This window comes from Salvia splendens, chromosome 10, assembly GCF_004379255.2.
Source record: "Salvia splendens isolate huo1 chromosome 10, SspV2, whole genome shotgun sequence".
NCBI lineage: Eukaryota > Viridiplantae > Streptophyta > Magnoliopsida > Lamiales > Lamiaceae > Salvia > Salvia splendens.
In genome coordinates, this window is record NC_056041.1 from 6,671,232 (window position 1) to 6,694,509 (window position 23,278).

The 23,278-nt window shown below is 39.8% G+C and overlaps 3 protein-coding genes across 5 annotated transcripts; 2 read left to right on the forward strand and 1 right to left on the reverse strand.

Annotated features, from left to right (window-relative positions):
- Positions 1–1,934: 1,934 nt before the first annotated feature.
- Positions 1,935–12,697, reverse strand: LOC121750309. 3 transcript variants are annotated; one of them, XM_042144826.1, is made up of 13 exons: positions 12,469–12,697; positions 10,054–11,172; positions 9,185–9,890; positions 8,302–8,791; positions 8,058–8,209; positions 4,573–7,926; positions 4,268–4,471; positions 3,924–4,127; positions 3,626–3,829; positions 2,996–3,505; positions 2,477–2,906; positions 2,283–2,385; positions 1,935–2,198 (listed from the first exon to the last, which is right to left on the reverse strand). In XM_042144826.1, exons 2-13 carry the CDS (start codon positions 11,166–11,168, stop codon positions 1,994–1,996), a joined length of 7,677 nt encoding a protein of 2,558 aa, XP_042000760.1. In that variant the 5' UTR covers positions 11,169–11,172; positions 12,469–12,697; the 3' UTR covers positions 1,935–1,993. The 3 variants fall into 3 exon arrangements, with proteins under 3 accessions (XP_042000760.1, XP_042000761.1, XP_042000758.1); XM_042144827.1 differs by having other exon boundaries at positions 2,283–2,373; positions 8,299–8,791; XM_042144824.1 differs by having other exon boundaries at positions 8,299–8,791.
- Positions 12,698–13,042: 345 nt separating this feature from the next.
- Positions 13,043–17,014, forward strand: LOC121751506 (lysM domain receptor-like kinase 3). The gene is made up of 3 exons (XM_042146253.1): positions 13,043–14,409; positions 14,939–15,002; positions 15,617–17,014. The coding sequence occupies exons 1-3, from the start codon at positions 13,181–13,183 to the stop codon at positions 15,713–15,715; spliced, it is 1,392 nt and encodes a 463-aa protein (XP_042002187.1). The 5' UTR covers positions 13,043–13,180; the 3' UTR covers positions 15,716–17,014.
- A 2,751-nt stretch (positions 17,015–19,765) lies between these two features.
- On the forward strand, positions 19,766–23,230 carry LOC121750917 (ATPase GET3B-like). The gene is made up of 12 exons (XM_042145580.1): positions 19,766–20,082; positions 20,428–20,639; positions 20,732–20,794; positions 20,908–21,018; positions 21,196–21,270; positions 21,348–21,416; positions 21,489–21,554; positions 21,652–21,726; positions 21,805–21,903; positions 22,183–22,317; positions 22,446–22,610; positions 22,843–23,230. The coding sequence occupies exons 1-11, from the start codon at positions 19,890–19,892 to the stop codon at positions 22,581–22,583; spliced, it is 1,236 nt and encodes a 411-aa protein (XP_042001514.1). The 5' UTR covers positions 19,766–19,889; the 3' UTR covers positions 22,584–22,610; positions 22,843–23,230.
- Positions 23,231–23,278: the final 48 nt, after the last annotated feature.

The following is a 23,278-nucleotide window of genomic DNA, read 5'->3' on the forward strand; positions in this document are numbered from 1 at the left end:
GGTTTTCTCCCTCCCATACACCATCGCATCTCGAAGATGATCAAAATTCTTTGGCAACGCGTTGAGCAGCAGGATAGCTTGGTCTTCATCTCCTATAGTGACATCTATGTTTTCAAGATCATCAATCATCTTCGAAAACTCCTCCATTTGTTCACAAATGCCTTTATCTTCCTGGAATCTATAGGCGTATAACCTCTGCTTCATGCACAACCTGTTAGCAAGAGAGCGAGTCAAATAAAGACTCTCCAATTTTGCTATCACGCCTGCTGCAGTGGTTTCTTTTGCCACTTCTCGTAGCACCTTATCGCCTAAACAAAGGATCACAACACTGTGAGCCTTAGCTTGAATTTCTGCCAACTTGGCCGCAGCCTTCTCATCCAACTCGGCCTTCCCTTCATCACCTTCCTTTTTCTTTTCAAGGGCAGCAGACAACCCCTGCTGGATCAACATTGCACGAATCTTCATTCGCCAAAGTCCAAAGTCGTTGGAACCGGTGAATTTTTCAGCCTCTAGCCTTGCAGTAGCCATTCTTCAAACGGATGATGTGCAGTAGCAGAAATAACCTCAAAACAGCCAGGAAACAACTTCAATTGCCTAAGCTTTGTTCTTCGTTCCCACAGACGGCGCCACTTGTTATAAAATCAAGACGTATCAGGAATGAACAAGCCACAATTGCAAGAATGAATGAAGAACTTGATTTGTGATAAGTATGGAGTAACACACGATATTGAGAAAACAATGAAAAACTCTTATTGAATATTGATCTTGATACAATGGATTACTCTCTCTTCAAGTAGAAGTAGAGTATATGTAGCTGAGCTAGACTACTACAAAAAACCGCGCTCAACAGCTCACTAACTACACACTGCAGTTACAAACTAACTCTAACCGAAAATTAACTAATACTTCAACGGCTATGACTGAGCAACGGCTACTTCACAACGGCTACTTCGCCGATCTTGATTAAGCTCGGCTAATCACCGAACTCGATGAAGCTCGGCTAATCACCGAACTCGATTCAGTTCGGCTAACAACCGATATGTAATACCGAACTTGTCATGCAGCGCCGAGCTCGTGGATTCCATCTTCACAAGTTTAAACAAGGGAGAGCCCTATTTATAAGCTAATAAATTCTATTGATGCTTGAAATCCTATAATTTTCAAATTTTTTTTTATAATTAGCCTTTTCCCTAGCGGTTATGGATAAATAAGGAATTTATTTATTTCCTTACTCCTTCCGTGGGGATAGGGGATTAATATTTAACAGGCATATATGCTCAGTAATGCGCTCCCACATTTATTGCTGTTAATTATAGCGAGTAAGATATTATTCAAGATAATTAGGTGTTAATTACTGTAATTAAACGGTGTCTCTTTTAGAAAGGGTAAATTAAAAATTGGAACAATTGAAAAAACTTAAAATTTAATTTGTACATGGATGAAATAATTAAGAAAAACTAAATTTTAATCAAAATTTGCATAAACTTTGTTATTTAAATAGTCATACATACATACATGAGCACAATTGAAATGGGATGAATTTGAAATGAATTGATATAGAAGTATTGAATATTTATTTTTATAAAATTGTATCCATCGTATGTTATAAAATTATAAATACATACTCCCTGTTATTCTTAGAATAATTACTTAAATTGAGATTCTAGATTTCGATACTCCATATTTATGATATGATAATCATCCCTATTTCCACGGATAGATAATTATCTTTGCATCATGTTTCAAAATACAATTAAAATCCCTTCATTAGTTTACTGTATTTATTTTTCCTGCATGAAAAGTTTTCAATATAGTACTATGATCATAACCTGAAAAGAAGATGATACAATATTTTTTTAGCTTATATCAACTTCAAAAAAGTAAATAGGTATATCAGCAATTGATGCATTAAAAAAACAGTATTATGGGGAATATTTGCAAAAGAATGAACTCTTAATTTGCTGAATATGTTCAATGTGAAGCATAGCCACAGTTATTCAGAATGAATAAGAGTTCTCTCCCATTCATGTACTCGCAACTTGTCCACATCTTTAAGATCGAAAAAATGGCTACATCCCGATTTCTCCGTGACAACGTTAGAAGCCACTGCCAGCAGCCTCTCACAGGCATGGATTTCATCCAGTTTCTCGACCGCACTGAGTTTGGTGGTTAGGTCTCTCCATGGATGGTAATATGACCTGTTCAAGAGCAATGATCAGCAAAACGGCTTAAATAGGTAGACAGGATGGATATACAATCTCCACAAGACGAGTATCTTATACCATCTCCAAGCAGGAATTGCTTCGACCGGCCACTGTATCTTTGAACAAAGTGATGGCAAACAACTCCCAACCCCATTCAAACTCTTCAAACCTACATAGGAAACTGTAGACAGTTACAAGGAGAGTCATCACCCATTGAATATGAAATATACGACAATAGTCATATTTGATGAAAGCATGAAATGGAATAAAACCTGTGGAGGTGTCGGAAAGAAGTAGGAGACACAGTGCAGAAACAGAAGACGGGAGTAGTTGGTGGCTGAAGTTCAGCTGCTTTAACAGCTGAATTATTGCGGCAGCTAATATTTCTCCACAATCATATTCCACAGTTTCTTTAGTCTCTTTCTCAGGGCATTCTAACCAAGCCTGCAAAGCGTGGAGGCTAGATTTTTCCAAGACACTTCCATCGTTGAGTTTTCTCGAATTCAAAGTAACTTTTCCAAGGATCGCTGAGGCAGTTAGCCACCGCAAAAGTTTTGAGTCAAGGGATTCTTCAGGTTGTCTCTTCTCCGATACTGCAATCAAATGATGATCAGAATCTTCACCAGTATCCAATTCTTCCGACTTCGACTGAAGAGCGGAGGTAACTGCCCATCTCAAGAACTTCAAAAGCTTCTCTTGATCCTGATAGACGATGCTTATGAGTGTGAAACAGGAGGTTTAGAACCTAACTATATGAAATTTGACAAACACAAATAACAGAGGGGATGTACCATTTGTAGAATAGCGACTGGAGGAGTACTCACAAGAACAACTTTGAGACCCAAACCCATGATAGGATTGTAAATGGATTTCGAACATGTTTCAACAGCCTCGAATAGTTGGAATAAACCCTCGTCTGACAATGTAAAATGCGGTTGATATATCTTCCTCTTCTGTGATATCTTCAGCACTAATGCCAATATTTGCAAAATTGAGACACAAATGCGGCTCTGATCCTTAATAAGTTCAACACTGCTAACTAGGATTTTGTACAAATGCAATGCAAGTTCTGAAAGCTGCCCCATAGCATGTTTCTGCAGCCACTCGACAATGTTTCTTGGTGATGTAATACAACTTACAACCTCCAATATTATAGGCAGTTGTGCCAGGACAAATTTTCTCTGGTCTTCAAATCCACTCCCATGAAGAAAAGGAAGAATAGATGACAGCCATGAAATGACACCACAGTGTTCAACTAAAAACCAGACTGCTTTATGTAACAGTACGCCCTTCTTTACTACCTGCACCAGACACCAGTCAAGGAAATTAACAAAATATTTAGACAATATAATATATAAAGAAATAAATTACACACTAAGTCAACTGACACCACACAATTAAGATACTGCAACCAATCAAACCTGAATTATAAGTTCCTTCGACTCATTATCTGAAAGAGGAGAAGTATAAAAACTAATGAGGGTCTCAAAAATGGAATTTCGGATGTATGTTTGAGCATCATCTTCTGTATTCAGCCCCGAACACAGCAATCGAAGCATCCATATTCTATCTGCTTTAAAAGTAATAGAGGTACTCCAGAAAAAAATCTTGAATAACGGTATAACCTGGCATTTTTAACATAACAGTAAGTTAATGTTGAAGCTTAGCTATCCAAAAGTAAAACACAGGATAGCCATTAACTGGACCATGGGTCTCTACCTTCATGTTCATGCTAGGGGAATTACCGAGATGCTTGCTTATGGTAGAGTAATTATTATTGGATGGGTCCAACAGAATCACGGAAGCCTCTGCAGCGAACACAGCAATGGCAGATGGAATCCTTTGCCATGGCTCTTCTATTCCATTTTGTAAATATGTAAGTAGAAGACGAAGCCGTACCACTTCCTTCTTCTTTTGACATTTCTGTACATAACAGGTTTAATTGTCAAATATGTAAAGCTAGATAGAAATGGAATACACTTTTCATAGCAGCAATAGAACTAGAGTTACAGCATATGAAGTACAATAATCGTTCATAAATAACACTAAAAAGGATTAAGTACCTCCAGCGCACTCTTGAACTTTACCAGTGATTCATATCCCAATTTCCTCATATCATCATCAGGTGAAGAAATACTGACAAAGGTGACAGCAAGCAAGCCTAAACTAGCAAATTCAATAGGTTCAATATAGCTCATCACAAGACAGTGAATTGAGAATCGGAGGATGAAGACGGGATCATATATCTGGACAGTAGTAGAAGGGCCCTGTACAAAAAAAAGACCAGTGCGCAAAAGGGTATTATAAACATGATTTTTTCTAGCATATAAAGATGCCTGAATGTGAATTTGCATTTAAATGCTAGTACCTCGTGCACAACTACTGAACTAGCTTTTTGAAGCTTCGGTGAATTTCCTCCATAAACAACTCTGTCGTAAGGAAAAAAGAGCACAGTTTGAGCACATATCTTCGGGTCAATCGGAATATTCTCTCTGAACTTATCTTTTCGACGTTCGTAGACTTCCATGTTGTTTTGGTCAACAGACTGTGTGACTCTGTCATGTTCCAAATCCTTTCTCGCCTTTAAAGATGCAATACCCCATAGATAATCTGTTCGAGCAACAGTTCCAGCACATGATTCATCGTTGGACTCTATATCCAATAATAAATTATATATTTCCAAATCAACCTCGGAACACGTTGCCCCATATGCCAATAGAAGAAGATGAATCAACTCTTGACCATTTATACCAGTGTCTTCACCAAAATTTACTTCTCTTTGCTGAGCATATATATGTAGAAGTACTCTGACAAGCTTAACAAGTTCAAGCAAATGAAGACTCTCCCTATCTTTCAATTCATTGCTTTTGCAATCCAAAGTATCTGGTCCACCACGACCAACAAGAAACAATCTTAAAATGCTCTGCATGGGAGTAAATACAAGTCCAAACTTAGAAGAAACAAATGACTGACAGGCCACATGAATGGAATTTGCAAACTGGGAGTGAGCAAGCAATAGCTGTATGGATGAATCGCATGCAAATTTCCAATGAGATATATTGGCGAGAATAGTTCTAAGCATCTTCAGTGTTACAGGATCTCCAAATCTGTACAGAAGAAATGATTTGACAAGTTGCTCTATGAAGGGGTGAGAGTCCAGCTCAATCAAAGAGTCATGCATATCTGCTGTCAATTCCAGTACGTTATTCATTACAAAGACTTCCAAAAATCTAAACACTGATAGTTTATCACCATCAATATTTCTAATGTAGTCAATGTTATCTTGGAATTTCTTGACAATCAATATCCAGGAATTAATCAACATCTTTAGAAAATGGATTTTTGATGTTGCCATGTTAAAGGTAACTTTTGGAGAATCCACCTTTTTCTCTCCATTATCCACCTGAGTATGCTCTGTAAACAACAGCACCCTGCACAAGTTTATCTTTGCAACAACTCTGTTCACAAAATCTAAAGGCTTCAAAAGGGAACGACCTCCAGTCTTGCCACAGAAGTCGTCAACTATATGGTCAGTGGTAGATGGACATATGGAATTATATAGATCCAATCTTCTATCAACTGCGATAATATTGTCTCCTAATATAAGGTGATCTCGTACCATCAGGATTGTTTTACCAAGAAGACTATATGAGAAAAGATCTGAATATTCTTCTTTGGACGCAATCATGTCATCAAACCCAATCTCAAAAATTCTATCCGAGACAAAGCTCTTCCACTTAGAAAAACCACTCAAGAGCACAGGCCCATATGCCAAACATATAGGTTCAAAGGCCTTGCAGAGCTGTCCCCCAAATTTAGGAATAACCAAATTTAAGTACAACATGACAGTTGGCAGAACCATCAGTAGTTCTTCATCAGAGAAACAGTGTTTACTAGTTCCTTGCATTACATTGGCAGGAGGCAAAGACTTATCCAGTATTTTAAATAGCATAGATCCAAACACAGACATATGCAGGGGACTCATTGCAACAATATAATACACCAGGTCAGCTCTCGTTCTGTTAATCTTTTGCAAGCAATATGAGAATATATTTATGGGAATGGTTGCAACAACACTTTGTAAAACCATAACAGAAGGAAGATGTGAATGATGAATACCTTTATGCATTTTCACGACAGTGAAGGCTTTGAGCAGACAAGCATCAGCAATATCCAGTTTCAAATGGCTGCCGACATGTAGTAATTGGAAAAGGATCCTCTCGAACAAAAGAACATCAAAATGTGTCTCAGTTCCACCAGAAAAACTATACAGCTTGTTTTCAAAGTATGGCTGCCTCATCTGTTCTGCGAGGAAATCAAAAGTGCAACTGGCGAGGTGCAAACCAATAAAAAGAGCATTTCTTTTTGATGGCATATGAAAGGTTGCATCATTAATATCAATCTGAGAGAATGACCAATTCACCAATTCAAGCAGCTCAGAGGGAGATATGAAGCTAATGAAAGAGTGTAAAGCATAGAATGTTGGAAGCAAGGGTTTATAGTCCATGGACTTTACGGAAGCATCAAACCTAGTCTTGAATATCAGAAATAGCTTTTCTTTCAGCAAATTAAATGCTCGGGATATGTGCTTTCTGCCATTTATAACCCGTGCAGATATATTACCACCATGCACAACAAACAAGAGTTCAGAAGCTGTTCTTAACAAGTTCAGGGCATTGACATCCATTCTACAAATTCCTTCTCTGGCTAACTCAAGCAGTTTTTCCATAGTTTCTCCAAATACTGAATCCGAAAGTACATTATCACCAGACAAAGAACAATTCAGTGATGCAGTTAAAGCAGTATTGGTATAGATGATTTCTGCCACATCAACCACACAATGTAGTTGTAAAGGCTCTTTATCATGAGCTGATATAACAGTGTCCACATTCTCAATCAACAATTGTCTCAACAAGTGCTCTGCAAGCATGAAGCACGTTTCAGAAAGGATCTCAAGCTCCTCCAGAGATCTGAGTCCATCGCATGACCTAGTGTGATTAATCCAGAAGAGTACATTGCACAATGAAGAAATTAAATGATCAGGTGCAATCCCAGTAACCTTATCCAACAACAACTTTTGAAGTCTTGGCCGCTCGACTAGATGCAGGCTGCAACTTTGTACGATGGATGAAAAGAGTGCATAGAATGGGACAATTTTTAAGTAACGGGATAATGCAAAAGAGGCCGCTCCCACTGAATCATGATCACCATTATACAAACTCTCCCCCTTATCTTCACAGTTCTCAACATTATCCAGAGCAGCAGCGAACAGTTCAGGCCATAGCTCTATGACATCATCAAGATAACTTGATTCAAGGAACAAAATGGATGACAAAACTGAGAAAGGTACCTCAGACAAGTTACACGATATAGATAAGACTGTAGGAAAATTGTGCAATAGCTCGTCTCGTCTTGTGCACATCAACGAGAAAGAAAACCCTACACTCAATCCAACAAGCCCAATATGATACTCAGTTTTTAAAACATCTTCAATGTCTGCAAGAGTTTTGACAAAAGAACTATCTGGTCGCTCAATATCCTTCACATTGGAATTTATGCCATAACACCGTTGATGTAATATATCTCGTGCAAAACGCAACAGAGTCTTCAGTGGCCTCCATTCACATGGACATTCAGCCAATTCAAGGACATCAACGTTGTTGTTCTCAAGCTTCTCAGATAATATGCGATTAACTAAACCCGACAATGCTTCAGCTTTCACCTGGCAAAAGTTATTTGCATTTCATCCAAAGATCAATGGAGTGAGAAAGATGACAGGAAATACATGTACAAACAAATGCACGCGCACATAATCACATATGGCATGACGACTAAACAATCATGGCACTATACCTGTGTGTCTAATAGATACTTGATTGTGTTGGAAACATACAATGATATCAACGACTTCTGAGGTAACGTGAAGGATCCTGATTCAGAGCTGAGCAAGCGCAAACACTTCTCCAGTACACATATAATAAAAGGGCTTACTTCAGGAGACAGATCTGCCAACACCATGTAAAAAGCAGAAATTCAACAAAACATTCTTACAAAAAGGATGTAAAAGAATGGAAAGAAGGGCAGTGTTACCGGCTACCTTTGCCACCTTCTGCATCATAGTTGTAATGCTTCAATGATTCCATATACTTGTATAAGTTGTTTCCGGTGGTGGAAACAGCATCACATAGAAAAGAAACAATAACTGATGACAACTCTTGTAGGATCTGAACTTCTAGTTCTCCAAGGAAATTATCTGTATAGCCGGGTATGAAAAAGAACCAGGCACAAATTTCCTTTACATTCTTGTCAAATGCGCCGGTGCTTAAGATGGCTGTCTCTGCTAAGGCATAAGCTTGTTTCTTTATCTGTTTGAGTGGTGATCCCACTAATAAGACGAGAAATAGATGCAGATGCCTGTACATTTGCGGTGGGCTTGTGATAGGGGTCACATCTTTAGAAATCAGACTGACATGTTCATTGAGCAGTTGCAATAAAGACTGCTGCAAGATTGTTGGTAATGCCAGTGGATTATTCGGTATTAATTTAAAAAAATCAACTGATCTCTCCATGGCCATAGGCATGGTTCTCTGCAAGATATATTAAATGCTAATGAGTTATATACATTGCCCAAAAAATAGACAAAGAAAGCAAGCATTAGGGATTTTATGCATAGAATTACGAAATGAAAGGAAGGATGCCTAGTAATATGATTCCTATCCTCAATATGATACTCCCTCCGTTCCTTGTTAATAGAGGCATTTCTTTTTGGCACGGAGTTTAAGAATAGTGTGCTAAATGGATGGTAAAAAAGTAAAAGAGAATAAAGTAAGAGAGATGAAGAGAGAATAAAGTAAAAGGGAGAATTACTTTTTGCCAAAAATAGAAATGACTCAATTAACTTGGAACTTCCCGAAATAGAAAAATGACTCTATTAACATGGAATGGAGGTTCGCCATTGTAATTTAAATACCAGAACTTACGTAATAGATCTTGAGAGAGTCAAGTATCTTGGAGTAAAAGAACGTATCTACATCTTTTATATTAATCAGTGATGCGGAACACTGACTTAAACCCCAAATATCTCTAACACATCGATCAATATCAGCTCCATTTTCTAGTGGTTGCTCACCATCTGAATCTACATCTTCCCCTTCCTCAAACAAATTCATTCCAGAAGAGTTTACTCCACTTATAACCAAATCCAAGTCTTCACTTGCATGTGAACTTTTCAACCTCTTACTAGAGTTACCAGAATGTAATGGCACAATTTCTGCTTCAGCCTTCCTTTTTGAAGCAGATTCGAGACTCTTGACATGGCTACTCAAGGGAGAAAGCAAAGACAACAAAACTTGAGGATCAGGAAGCAACATTCTGACACCATTTTGAATCTCTTCCTTCAAAGCTCCCCAGCCACGAATTTGATGGTCTGTATAAAAAGTATCTAAAGTTTTCACCAAATAATCAAACAAATGTAAGACCTCAATCACAAGCTTCAATGTTCCATGTTTCACTAGGGAATCGGCATGAAGTAGCCCCTTTGTAATAATTGATCTACTAAAAGGGCGTGATCTGATGCATTTTATAATGTTCTGCACGTCTTCATTGTCAGGTGCATGTTTATCAGCAAAACCATGCCCAACGCTGACTGAGGAAACCACATCAGCAGCCAATGAAATAGTAGGAAACCTGCAAGTAACTCAGTCATTCCATGTAGAGAATAATACATACATACATAAATACATTCGACATAGATATGTGTGTGTCTTTTTAATTGTGCAAAATGTGCATATCAGCATAACAACTTAAGTAATTTATTAAAAAAAGGATAACATAGATTAAGAAACCATACCAGTTATCTGACGCAACATCTTCAATGCTGTAAGGGAACTCATCCAAGTATAAAGAACCAAACAAAGGCCGCCCTCTCACAATGGCCAAAAGCAGTTCCTTATGGTACACAACTTCTGTTGCCTTTAATTTCTTCATTAGACTCAAAAGACGCCTAGAATTTCCACGTAGAGGATTCGGATGCCTGTTCAAGTCTGGCATCAAGCCATTCTCAGGATCAATGCACACCATCATCAACACATTGTGTGCCAACTCTGCTGCATGCACAAACTCGCCCCTCCCCGAAACACTAATCAACTGCTCTAACGTAACGTTCCCAAAAAGAACACTCCTAAGGCCAGGAGGCACAATAGACTCCGGAACAAGTACTCTATCACGCAAAACTGATAAAACATAAACTAAAGTCTCCTCCTCATCATTCCCTAGCCCTCTCAACACCCCCGAATACATCTCTTTTTGCTGCAAAATACCCCTCAACAACCTCGGATGGCCTACCTCCAAAAACGACATAGCAAAACGGACAAATGCTTTTCTTGTGGAGTGGATCTTCCTCCTCCCTTCATCAAGCTTCTTCACTCTCAACCTAACTTCCGCCAGCTTCGGGAAAACAGCAAGCTTGAAGTCGAAAACCTTTGCTACTTCCCATGCCAAGTGAGAGTTACGCAAGACAATCGACGCCAGCAAATAAAGCACAGCATTTTGCCTCTTGGCCTCTTTGCTATTCAATTCCTTATACAAATCCCCCATCTTCTCCTCAATCAACGACCGTGCAAACTTATCCAACCACCGTCCAACATCACCACCACCACCACCTCCCACATTATCCTTCCAAAGCTTCAAAATTGCAGAAACTAAATTCAAAATATGCAAAAAACCGGGCTTTCCATGGCGAGATTCCCACGCCTGTGAGATTTCCACGAGCTTGGAAGATGTTTGAACATATGACTGAAGAAATTCAGGGCCTGCATCCGATTTGAGCACTTTAATGAATTCTTTTGCGGCGTCGGAAAAGAGCTGTGATTCGATGGAGTTTAAGTTCCGGAGGATCTCTTTGAGCTTTGCTTCATGTCTGATTTTGATGGCAAATTCTGAGAATTTTTGCTCTTTCATCTCCATTATTCTGAAATTCGATAACAGAGTAGTGAGAAATGAGGCTTACGGTGTACTGTGTTTGTTTATCATAAAGCCTAAACCAGGTACCCGAATTTCAAAAAAGTTTCAAAATGGATGATTTTGCCAATTTAATACTAGTACTAAGTAAATTTACAGCAAGATATTGATGGTCGTGCTTAATCTCTATTCAAACACAAATAATTAATGCTAATTAGAAAATACGCTCATGATATGGAGCGCGGCATGCTTATACAAACAGCAAACAAGGGTTAATTCTTTTTTAGTTCTAGGGTGTTTTTTACATTCCATAAGTGTACTGGGCTTTTTTTAAATTCCGGCTTTGGGAGAGACGCATGACCCACATGCATCGCCCGTTAATGAAACGCATGACCTTAATGCGTCTTTCAATTTTTTTTATTTTAATTGAATGACGCATGACGCACATGCGTCTTAGGGTAAAACGCATGACACACATGCGTCTTCTCTGGAATCCTCCAAAAACATTGTCTTCGTCTTCGAAAGGGCTTCGCGTGAGTATCTTACACGCCCCCATCGGAGTCCGGATGAGAGAGTTATGACTATTATACGAAAGTCGCGCGTTGAAGCGCGGATGACTCCAAAAGACATGGCCTCGTCATTGGTCAATGAATGTCCTTGGTGGGGTTGATCAAATGATGCGAAATTATTTGTAACAAGCATTAAATGAGAAATTATTCGTAACACAAAAAAGACATTCTCATTTAATGCTTGTTACGAATAATTTCACATCATTTGATCAACCCCACCAAGGACATTCATCGACCAATGACGAGGACGTGTCTTTTGGAGTCATCCGCGCTTCAATGCGCGACTTTCGTATAATGGCCATAACTCTCTCATCCGGACTCCGATGGGGGCGTGCAAGATACTCACGCGAAGCCCTTTCGAAGACGAAGACAATGTTTTTGGAGGATTCCAGAGAAGACGCATGTGTGTAATGCGTTTTACCCTAAGACGCATGTCCGTCATGCGTTTTACCCTAAGATGCATGTACGTCATGCATTGTTCAATTAAAATAAAAAAATTGAAAAAGTCTTACATTAAAACGCATCAGGGTCATGCGCGCGACGCATGAGTCTCTCCCAAAGCCCAAATTTTTAAAAAAAACAGTACACTTATGGAAGGTAAAAAACGCCCTAGAACTTAAAAAAAAAATAACCCCAGCAAACAAGCATCAATCAGTGTTGATATTAATCGATTCCATTCCAAATATTCATCCACACTCCAAAGTAAAATATAGTAAATTGAATAAAGATGCCTGAACCTTATAATAAGCAAAGTGGCAGACGGCGTCGGGCGGCGGTCTAGGAGGCCAGGAGGGACCGAACGGCGACGTCGTGGAGAGACAGCGGGCGACCTTGTGGAAGTCAGTCAGATTGAGAGAGGAATGGAGAGGCGGCGGACGGTGGAGTCGGAGGGACTGAGAGAGAGAGTCAGATAGTTGAGAAGACGAGAGAGACTGAAGAGAGCAGCGACTGCCCACAATTAGAATTGAAGCGGGAGCCAGCCCTAACTCCTAACTAATTTTAATTTAATTTATTTATTTAATATGACTTTTTAGTAGGATTTGTTAATTTTGATTTAAATTCAATTTCACTTTAGGTTATTATATTTACAATTTTAAAATAATGCGAATAAATTAAAATTAGTCGATGATTGCATTTGTATTTGTGACTTGTGAATATGTGATAAGCATTCACCGTGCTTATTATTTTTGTGTAGGAGAGTGAGGACTCCGAAGGGAAATATTTCATAATTTTAAAGGTAATTAAGATTTGTATTTCAATCATTTATAGTGTGATGAAATTGGATTTGACTCCAAGTTCCAAACCGCCAACCGCTTTCTCATACAAAACACCTCTTCGTCGCCTCCACCACCTACAAAACCACTGCGCTCCGCCGCCGATCCCACGTCCACTCTCCCTCTCCACTCCCCAATCCCTTTTCTCATCACCTTCAGAGCCCCCTTCTCCTTCATGTGCAAATCCAAGAAGAAAATAATCAAACAAGTCATCCAACCCACCCGAAAATCTCCATCTTCTTCATCAACTCGATCGAAAAATTCCCCCCAAACTTCATCCTCCTTCTCCACCGGCTCCGACAACTTCGTCATTCCCAGCACCACCTCCACCTCCACCTTCCACAAGGACTCCCGCCGCTCCACCGCCTCCCCCCGCACCAATCTCTCCAGCATCCGCGAAACCGTCCTATCCAACCAGACCCAAATCTACGACTTCCATGAAATCTGCGTTGCCACCAACAATTTTCTGCTCAAGCCACATTCATCGTCGTCCTCCTCCACAGCGTGGCTGTGCAGCGTCCGCGATCAGCAGTCGTTAGTCGTGCAGCGGCGCTTCCGCCGCCAATTGGACACCGCGCAGCTCGTCGACCGCCTCTCGGTAATCTGCAAGAGCCATCACTCTAGTTTGATTAAGCTGAAGGGGGCTTCAATTTCCGGTGGTTATACATATTTGGTGTACGATTACGTTGCTGGTGCTAGTCTCTCTGATTGTTTGAAAAATCCGAAAAACCCTAATTTTACGGTGTTGTCGAATTGGGCGTCTCGCATACGCGTTGCATCAGACATAGCGCACGGATTGGATTATGTCCATAATTCGACTGGATTAGGATTTGAGTTCGTTCACAATCATATCAAGAGTAGTAGCATTATTGTTGTTGAGCCGGATTTGAATGCCAGAATTTGCCATTTTGGTACATCCGAGCTATGTGGTGAGATCACGAGGGAAAATGTGGGGCGTAGTAAGATTGATAAATTTGAAGGGACTCGAGGGTACATGGCCCCAGAGTTTCAAAGAAGTGGGATCGCCACACAAAAATGCGATGTTTATGCATTTGGGGTAGTGATTCTTGAGCTTGTATCGGGGATGGAGGCGTTGACGTATAGAGTTAATGAGGAGAGTGGGAGCTATGCGAGGATATCGGTAGTGGATGCAGGGAGAGAGGCAGTGGAGGGTGGCGGAGGTGGGTTGAGGCAGTGGGTGGACAAGAGGCTGAAGGACTCTTATCCGGTGGAGGTGGTGGAGAAGCTAACACGGTTGGCATTGGATTGTGTGGCTGATGATCCTGATAGCCGGCCGGATATGGGGAAAGTGGTGGTTCGGATTTCACAGATGTTCTTGGAATCACAGAAGTGGGCAGAGAAGATGGGCGTTATAACTGAGTTTAGCGTCTCTTTCGCTCCACGGTGATGCTTTTCTAAGTTCTAACGTCAAGTTTTGGTCTCTCAAGTTCTCCCATTTTTGAACCATGTAGATTTTGTTCATAATCATTGCAGATTTTATTGTATATTTAGTTATTACTTCATGACTTCGGTTGGCGAACTTATACAAAATCTAAATGTTGGTAGAGATTGGAAGCACAGTGCACACTAGCTGCAAAACCTTTCAGCTTACTGACAATTTCTTTGTTATTGAATTCCTTGTAGATTTTGTGATATGCTTTAAATTGTACTAGCAATATGAAAAGAATTGATTCATAGATAGGACTTAATATTCGTTGTACCACTTGTGAGTAATGTCTTCTTTCCGAGTCAAGAATTTATTTCTGTTTGGTGTTTTCTGAGTCTATGCTTATTTGGTCATGAAGTCATGAAGGGTAATTACTAGACTTCTCCTGCTGTGTGAACGATGTTACGCAAACACATTTTTTTTGTTCGAGTATGCTAATGTCTTGTAGATGTTGGATTGAAGAACTTGGAGCTCTTTTCTCGTCAGCTGCAGGATACCACATCGTTCACGGTTGCATCAAGAGTTCTTGGCATGTGGAACAGCCAAACAGGTGGAAAACTTTTCTGCTAAAAAAATTGGAAATTGATTCTTCTTTGTTCTATATTAGTCAAATGTCTCGACATATCTAACGTGCAAATTTGTTTCTTTTGTTTGATAGTTGGTAGTCATCGCTTTCTTCTAGAAAGGTCGAATGTTAAATTCTTGCTATCTCTGCTAAATTTCATGATCAGATAGAAGAGTGCAACATTTTTCTTCCATACAATTAGGGGTCAAGTCTTGCTTCTTTGAACTTATCGACTTCGATGCGTATCCAATTAGACGTTCGAATAAGCAAGAAAACCTCAAGTGCATTTTCTGACTTTGCAATGCTGAAATTTTCTTGCTATTTATGTGATGTATTATGAGGGTGAATATATCTTAGTCAATGGAATTATGGAGGCTTTAGGAGATGACTATTTCAAAGATTTTTGGGATAGATTCTATGTGTAGTTATGTGATTGCCACCAAATCATTTAGATGAATTGAAATAGATCGAGACCTTTTAAATCATCGATCCAAAGGAGAAATTCAATGTTTATTAATTTTACAACTCACCATAGTTATTCACTCACAACCACAACACTTAATATTAAGAAGTCAAACACTTCATGCGAGGGTATGCAGACAAGAAGAATGCTCCAAAGTGTGCGGTCAAGATCGATCTCCGGAAGGCGTACGACACTGTGGACTGGGACTTCCTCAGATCCATCCTTCATGGACTGAACTTTCACCCGAAGTTCGTCTATTGGGTGATGCAGTGTGTCACGACACCCAGGTTCTCGATCGCGATCAACGGGAGCCCGCACGGATTCTTCCTCGGCAAAAAGGGCCTACGACAGGAAGATCCTATGTCCCCTACTCTCTTTATCTTTTGCATGGAATACTTATCTCGTTTGCTTGCAGCTCGAACGACGGACTCTAACTTTAACTTCCATGCAAAATGTGCGAAGGAAAAGATTACTCACTTGGCTTTTGCAGATGATCTTATGCTTTTTAGTAGGGGCGACTACATGTCCATGGAGATCTTGGAGAATGCTATGGAGGAATTCTCGGGCTGTTCGGGCTTAGAGATCAACAAGGACAAGTCTAACCTTTTTTCAGGAGGCAAGCTGCCATCACGGGACTTGGAGGAGATCAAGAGTATTTTCGGCTTCCCGTTGGGTTCGTTGCCGGTGAAGTACTTGGGAGTGCCTCTCGCGTCGAGCAAGCTCAACATCATGCACTACACACCGCTGATTGACAAGATAGCATCCCTCACCAAAAAGTGGACAGGTAAGAACCTTTCATATGCCGGTAAAACTGAACTTGTGCACTCTGTTTTGCCGGGAGTTGAGTGCTACTGGCTACAAGTGTTTCCCCTGCCGGCAAATGTGAGGGATCGGGTCATTTCCATCTGCCGAGAGTTCTTGTGGGGTACGAAATATCCCCCCGTGGCCTGGAAGGATCTATGCCTACCGAAGGATGAAGGGGGACTCGGCTTTCGGGACCTTGGGGCGTGGAACAAGGCTCTACTTGCGAGGAACTTGTGGAACATTCACGTGAAGAAGGATTCACTGTGGATCAAATGGATCCATAGTGAGTTTCTCAAGGATCGGACGTTGTGGGAATGGACGGCGAGATCGAGGGACTCACCACTCTTCAAGAGGCTGCTTGAAATCCGAGACGAGTTACTGACCGACCGGCCGAGAAGAGGAGTGGAGAGGATGCTGGGACAGTGGTACGGGAGCAAGGGAGCGGTCGAGGCGTACGAGTGGTTCAGGCCAAAAGGTGAACGACGATTGTGGCACCGATTCGTTTGGAAGGACTTTGTCCCGCCAAAGTACTCCTTCACTACTTGGCAAGCCCTTAGAGGACGACTCCCAACGAGGGACAGACTGGGCTACAAGAACATCGACCAATGCTGCTCGTTGTGCATGGCGCATATGGAGTCCGCGGATCACCTTTTCTTCAAATGTCACAAGACTTGGGCAGTTTGGAAGGAGATCAAATCCTGGCTGGGACTGAGGAGGAACATCACTACTATCCCGAGCGCCATCAAGTGGATGCTCAAGGAAAGAAGCGGAGCAGCTGTTATGCGCAAGGCTAGAAGACTAGCCCTCATTGTAATGGTCAGCCTGATTTGGCGAGGCAGGAATGCCTTGATATTCGACGGATCAACTTTTGAACCCAAGCACCTGGTGTTTGAAGTAAAGAAGGTAACATATGCAGTCTTATACTCCATTTATCCACATGATCAAGTAACCGAGCACTTGGGAGTTTAGCGTTGCTCTCGGCCACGGGGGTACTCTTTTTCCTCCTAGGGATTTTTTCCCACTGGGTTTTATCTTTAGGAGGTTTTAACGAGGCCCTACCCTACATCCATTGGGGTAACGTGGACGGTAGCAACGAGTACAAGCACACATTGATTGAGGGAATTACCGGAGCATGTCGTGAGGATCCCATCGTGAAGACTTCTACTGATGAGAAGTCTCTCTGATTGTTCTTACCCATGTATTTTCATTGTATGTTTTATGTATTGTATTACTGACTCTAAGGGTACGTTTTTCCCTTGATTTACTTCCCCCCCCCATCGGCCTAATTAGCTTCGGCTTTAGGCATGTATCCCTCGGGTATGCACGTGTCTTGCTTGTACTTTACTTTATGTCGTTATATTCCATTCATTGATTCATCAAAAAAAAAAGAAGTCAAACACTTACAAAATTCACGCTTTTTTTATCACCATCCACAACCATTGAGCACTAAAATTAAAATAACACAACAAGGCGGGGACTTCGATTGAGCAAGAGTGGCGCTCTCTTACACATCGCAACATGAAAGCACGGCAATACGTGCTAAAGAAGCGTCCTAATCTTAAGTTTATATACATTGAGAGAGTTTGGCGTTGAAGGAAATTAAATTGAAGATTAGTTAAGTCTTTCGACTTTGGGTGTGTGTTTCTCCCCAACTTAATTCATGGACATGGACTAAGGGCATCCACTACGTTGACCCCCCACCGTCCCTTAACTGTCCCTTAAACTACTATTTAAGGGCCCCACTGTACTTTATTCCTCCATCAAGTGACGAAACCTGCAATGCTCCGTCCCTTAAATTACTATTCATTCAATTTCAGTTTTTTATTTTTTATTTCCAACAAATTCAATTAAAAAAACAAACTTCATTAAATAAAATAAAATTACAACTTAAAATCCTAAAAAAATACATAATTAAATTCGTGGCAAAATAAATAAAAAAAACATAATTTAACTTTGTATAATTTGATGTTCTAAATTCAATTAAAAAAATAAACTTCATTAAAATTAAAACAACATTAAAATTTAAAAAAATAGAAAAAAGACATAATTAAAATCATAAAAAAATTAAAATGGCATAATTTAATTTTCTCCGTCAAAGTTTTCCCAAATGTGCTCAATTAGATCCTCTTGGAGTTGGGCGTGGGCGCTAGAGTCGCCTGTCCTTGCCCGAATAGACAACCGTTCTTGTATTGACGGATGCGCTCCATTTGTTTGAGTTGATTTAAGATGGAAATTGGAGTGGATATAGAGAGGATTTGAGAGGAATAAATATGTATTTGTGTGTGAAATGAGTATGAAATAGGATTATTTGTAGAGTAAATAAATAAAAAAATTAAAAAAAATTGAAAATAAAAAACAAAATGGTAATATTACCGTTTGAAAAAAAAATTAAAATTCGATTTTTTTAAAAAAAAGTGTTGCGTCATCAGTGACGACGCCCACTCGCGGGCCAGCAAGTGGGCGTCACGCATGCGTCGAGCGCTCGACACGTCGCTCGGGCGCGTGGCGGGACGTCGCGTCTCGAGTCCCGCAGCGACGGGCTACAGGACAGGCTGGGGACGGGCGCAACGCTGCAATGCGTCCCGCGGCGGAACCGTCCCTCCGGGACGGAACACGAGCCGCGCGCGGGACGCGTAGTAAATGGTCTAAATGACATATTGTATTTAATGACCCAAGCCTTTGACATTTTGTTCAATGGAATCCAATTAATTACAACTTTATAAATTCACGGAATTCTACATCAAAGTTGACCACAAGCCTAAACCGTGAAAATGGGGTTGCGGGGAAGCAATACAAGGGTCGTGTTGCTAGGCGAAGCAGTCTGAATGCTGCACCCTAGATGGCGAAAGTCCAGTAGCCGAACCTGAAGAAATGCGTTGAGAAAGGGCAGATGTATAGAACTTTTCAAGGAGATAGTGCTTTTTCAAATCTCTCAAAATGAAATTCACTATTTCTTGAAGCTCGATCTCTCCCCCGGATAAACCATATAGCCAAGAGAAACCATGAACCAGAATAGAAGAGCTTGCCCCACCCATGAAAATTTGAATATTTAGAAAAAAGTTCAAATTAATAGGTTTGAGACGGGTAAGGTATGATCGTGGTTGCAAAAACACAAGAAATCAAAGTATTTTGGATCATTGAGTTGTGCATGCCCTAACGGGTAATTTTTTACATAATATGTTGCCAAACTATCATTGTCTCATTCGTCTCTTGTTAAATGAGGCATTTATTTTCGATATGAAATTTAAGAAAATACTACTAGTATTTAGTTAATTTGAAAAGAATATAGTGGGAGTATGATAAAAAAGGTAAAAAAGCAGAGAAAATGAAATAAAAAAAAAATAAAAATGTTATTTTTGCTAAAAAACATTTCTACTTAATCGAGCTAATTGAGTGTACTAAACTGAATTGAGTAACTAATTAGCAAGGGGGAGAATTTTTTTTGTTAGTTGAGTATATTTAATTAACCGAAACAAAAATCTAATGGAGGAACATCAATTCATATCCCAGAATTGCTGCGAAGACGTGCTCTGGTACCGTAATCGAGCTAATTATCATTCATTCTTGGGTTCTCTTCCTTGCTTAATTTCTCCCTCTGCCCATTCATGGCGTCCTCTTCTTGGTCTTTCGCTACCAAATATTCTGACTTAAAACCCGTGGCTATTATGGGTGATAATTATGGATATATTCACTCTCTCAGACGGGATTTCGCCCCTTTCTTCAAATCCAACTCAAGTTTTAGCTCCAGTATTTTGTCTCTTTCCCTCACCCGGAAATTCCCCAGAAAAACATTTCAAGGTAAGATTTTTAATCTTCAATGAGGTTTTTTTTTGTGATTGATGAATTTATTAATAGTCCTGTTTGATTCTATAATAGCTTCTGCGATTGAAAGATTAGCTGAAAAATTGATTTACGGATTGTGACTAACTGCTGCAGAGCTTCAATTCAGTTTTCTACAGAGGGGTTCGAACAAAAACAAAACTAAAAATAGCAATGCTGCTGAACAACTTAGCTTAGATTTTTAAATAGCAAAATGGTGCTTGAGTTATGTTAGAAATATTGCACATTGATTATGGTATATGCAAAAAAAATCCACTTTGGGTTGGCTGAGAACAATGATGATATTGTCATCTTGTTTGGCAGTGAGTTCAGTCAGTGTTCCAACAGAATCAGTTGCTGGATTTGATGAAATGGTCTCGGGAACTCAACGCAAGTATTACATGCTTGGTGGGAAGGGGGGAGTCGGAAAGACTAGCTGTGCTGCATCACTTGCTGTTAAGTTTGCAAATAATGGCCATCCAACTCTAGTGGTTTCAACTGATCCCGCTCATTCTTTAAGCGACTCCTTTGCCCAGGTTCAAATATAGTATTTTATAACTACTTTGCAGAACAATTTCCAGAAGTGATCGTTATATCTGTTTTTACTTTTATTTGCTTCTTGTTTTAGGATCTAACTGGGGGGAGATTGGTACCCGTTGAAGGTCCCATTTCTCCATTGTTTGCCCTTGAGGTGAGTTGACACGTGTTTTGTCTATGAAGCATGGTGTTATTATGTTAAACCTAATCAACAAACCATATCTTGTTGTCCAAACTGGAAAAAAATTGAATGAGTTGCTGGGACAGATAAACCCTGAACAAGCAAGGGAAGAATTTCGAAGTGCCAGCAAGAGCAATGGTGGGAGCGGGGTCAAAGACTTCATGGATGGAATGGGTCTGGGATTAATTGCGGACCAGGTAAACCTTGTTATCATTTGTACTCCTTTAATTGTTCCCAAATGTTTGTGCCTTCATTTCACTATATGCGAGCAATTGGTCTGGAGCACTTCAATGTTTCTTGTTGCTTAAGAAAATGAAGTCCTTATCTTCATTGGCCTCTCAATAACATTTTCTTCGGATTTCATATGACCGAAGCTTGGGGAACTAAAGCTTGGAGAGCTTCTGGATACACCTCCTCCAGGCCTTGATGAAGCCATCGCAATTTCGAAGGCATGCTTGATGTTTATGTTAGAAATTATTGCTTCCGTGTTATAGGCTCAATTACTGACTTCTAGAGTATTATCCAGGTTATTCAGTTTCTTGAATCTCAAGAATACAACATGTTCACACGGATAATATTTGATACTGCCCCCACTGTGAGGAGACTGCAACTAATTTTTTTAGCTAGATACTCAAAGCTAGCTTTTGCTAATGAGCTGTTTCTGCAGGGCCATACTCTGCGACTTTTGTCATTGCCGGACTTCTTAGATGCATCCATTGGGAAGATATTGAAGGTAAGATTTCAAGATGAAACCCTAAGTATAAAAGTGGATATCTATTATGGAAATATAGTTAACCAACCTCACCATTACTTGACAATTCATTTTGCAGTTAAGACAGAAGATTTCTTCGGCTACTTCAGCCATAAAATCTGTATTTGGCCAAGAAGAAAATCGGCAGGATAGTGTAAGTTTGATGATCACCTATCCTTGCAAATATAAATTCCTATTCGACTGGTCCCGGACTTCATTAATTCTCTTGCAGGCCGACAAGTTAGAGAAACTAAGGGAGAGAATGATAAAAGTGAGAGAACTTTTCCGTGACACAAACTCTACAGAGTTTGTAATAGTAACAATTCCTACGGTAATGGCATGTGAAATTGATAGTTCTCTCCATTTTTTCATGACTATTCACTGTGTTCTGTTTCTTAATTTGAACTAGGTTGCATTTTGCATATGACTGTACCAAGAGACTAGGTTATTATGCTTCAGTTTCGATATGTTAATACATGCCGAACAATAAGTAGAAGCCACCTTATATAGAAGTAAAATTATTACCCGAATAGGCTTGGAATTATGTGTTTTCAAATATAAGGAGGGACTGATGCTTTTTAGTTTGTAATTCAAAATTCTTTCTACTCAGGTGATGGCAATCAATGAATCATCAAGATTAAGTGCATCATTAAGGAAAGAAAGTGTTCCTGTCAAGAGACTAGTTGTTAACCAAGTTCTTCCAGCTTCTGCCTCTGACTGCAAGTTCTGTGCGATGAAGAGGAAGGTATAACATAATCGTCTCATCTTTCTTGAATCGTAGTACTATAATCCATCGCGGTGACAATGAAAAATAAATTGGATGTTAACTGGAATTTCAGATTTCCTCTGACAAATACTGAAATTATACTTCAGGATCAAACGCGTGCTCTCAGCATGATTGAGAGTGATCCAGAGCTCTCCAAGCTGACCATGATCCAAGCACCTCTTGTTGACATGGAAATCAGAGGTGTACCTGCTCTTCAGTTTTTAGGGGACATGGTTTGGAAATAAATCATGTTCGGTTATGGTAGATATCAGGTAATGTTCCTACCTTATATTGGTATCCTGTTCATGTTTCATCCCAGGCTTGACAATTAAGTCACTTCCAGAAATCCTCTACTTAATTCGAAGTTTATATTCATGCCTTAAGCTGGGGTTGATAACATCACAAACTCCAAATGAAAACAAATGCTGTGAAATTTGCATCTTCGTGAATCATGATAGCTTATTTTCAAAATACACCTCTCTCACAAACATTAGTTCAATGCAGGTTTTCTTGCAGCAACAATCTCAAGGCATTCCTTTTCAACTTTGACTAAGTTGTGAAGGCTAGGCTTCATCCATCTCGGGGCCAATCATCACACATCTACATCTTTACAGTCTGCAGAAACATATGAGTCTTCCAAGTTGTAGTCGCATAAACTAATGAATCACAAGCTATATGAACTTGGCTTTGTGTTCCTTTCAAGGAGCTATGTTCTTCACACAAAAGTTCGTGGACAGGGCAAAGAGAGGGTATAGTTATCATAGAACTATTAGTTCCTAGAGATATATAACTATGCTATCACTTACTTAAACATCGCTTGTACTCTATGTATAACACCTTGGAATTCTTTCGGTTTATGTTTGATTACAATGTGGAGCTGTCTCTTTATCTATTGTACTTACATTTTCGTTGTGCTAATGGATGGTAAAGAAAATTGGGA

Bases quoted from the DNA above. Each gene is read 5' to 3' on its own strand.
- LOC121750309 (XM_042144824.1), bottom strand. From the start codon at position 11,168: ATGGAGATGAAAGAGCAAAAATTCTCAGAATTTGCCATCAAAATCAGA. The intron at 7,927-8,057 runs GTATAGTGCCAT...AACTTTTGCCAG, and splicing joins AGTATCTATTAGACACACAG to GTGAAAGCTGAAGCATTGTC. The intron at 2,199-2,282 runs GTATAAGATACT...GCTCTTGAACAG, and splicing joins GCAATTCCTGCTTGGAGATG to GTCATATTACCATCCATGGA.
- LOC121750917 (XM_042145580.1), top strand. From the start codon at position 19,890: ATGGCGTCCTCTTCTTGGTCTTTCGCTACCAAATATTCTGACTTAAAA. The intron at 21,904-22,182 runs GTAATGGCATGT...CTTTCTACTCAG, and splicing joins TAATAGTAACAATTCCTACG to GTGATGGCAATCAATGAATC. The intron at 22,318-22,445 runs GTATAACATAAT...ATTATACTTCAG, and splicing joins TCTGTGCGATGAAGAGGAAG to GATCAAACGCGTGCTCTCAG.
- LOC121751506 (XM_042146253.1), top strand. From the start codon at position 13,181: ATGTGCAAATCCAAGAAGAAAATAATCAAACAAGTCATCCAACCCACC. The intron at 14,410-14,938 runs GTGATGCTTTTC...TTTTCTCGTCAG, and splicing joins AGCGTCTCTTTCGCTCCACG to CTGCAGGATACCACATCGTT. The intron at 15,003-15,616 runs GTGGAAAACTTT...GAGGGTATGCAG, and splicing joins CATGTGGAACAGCCAAACAG to ACAAGAAGAATGCTCCAAAG.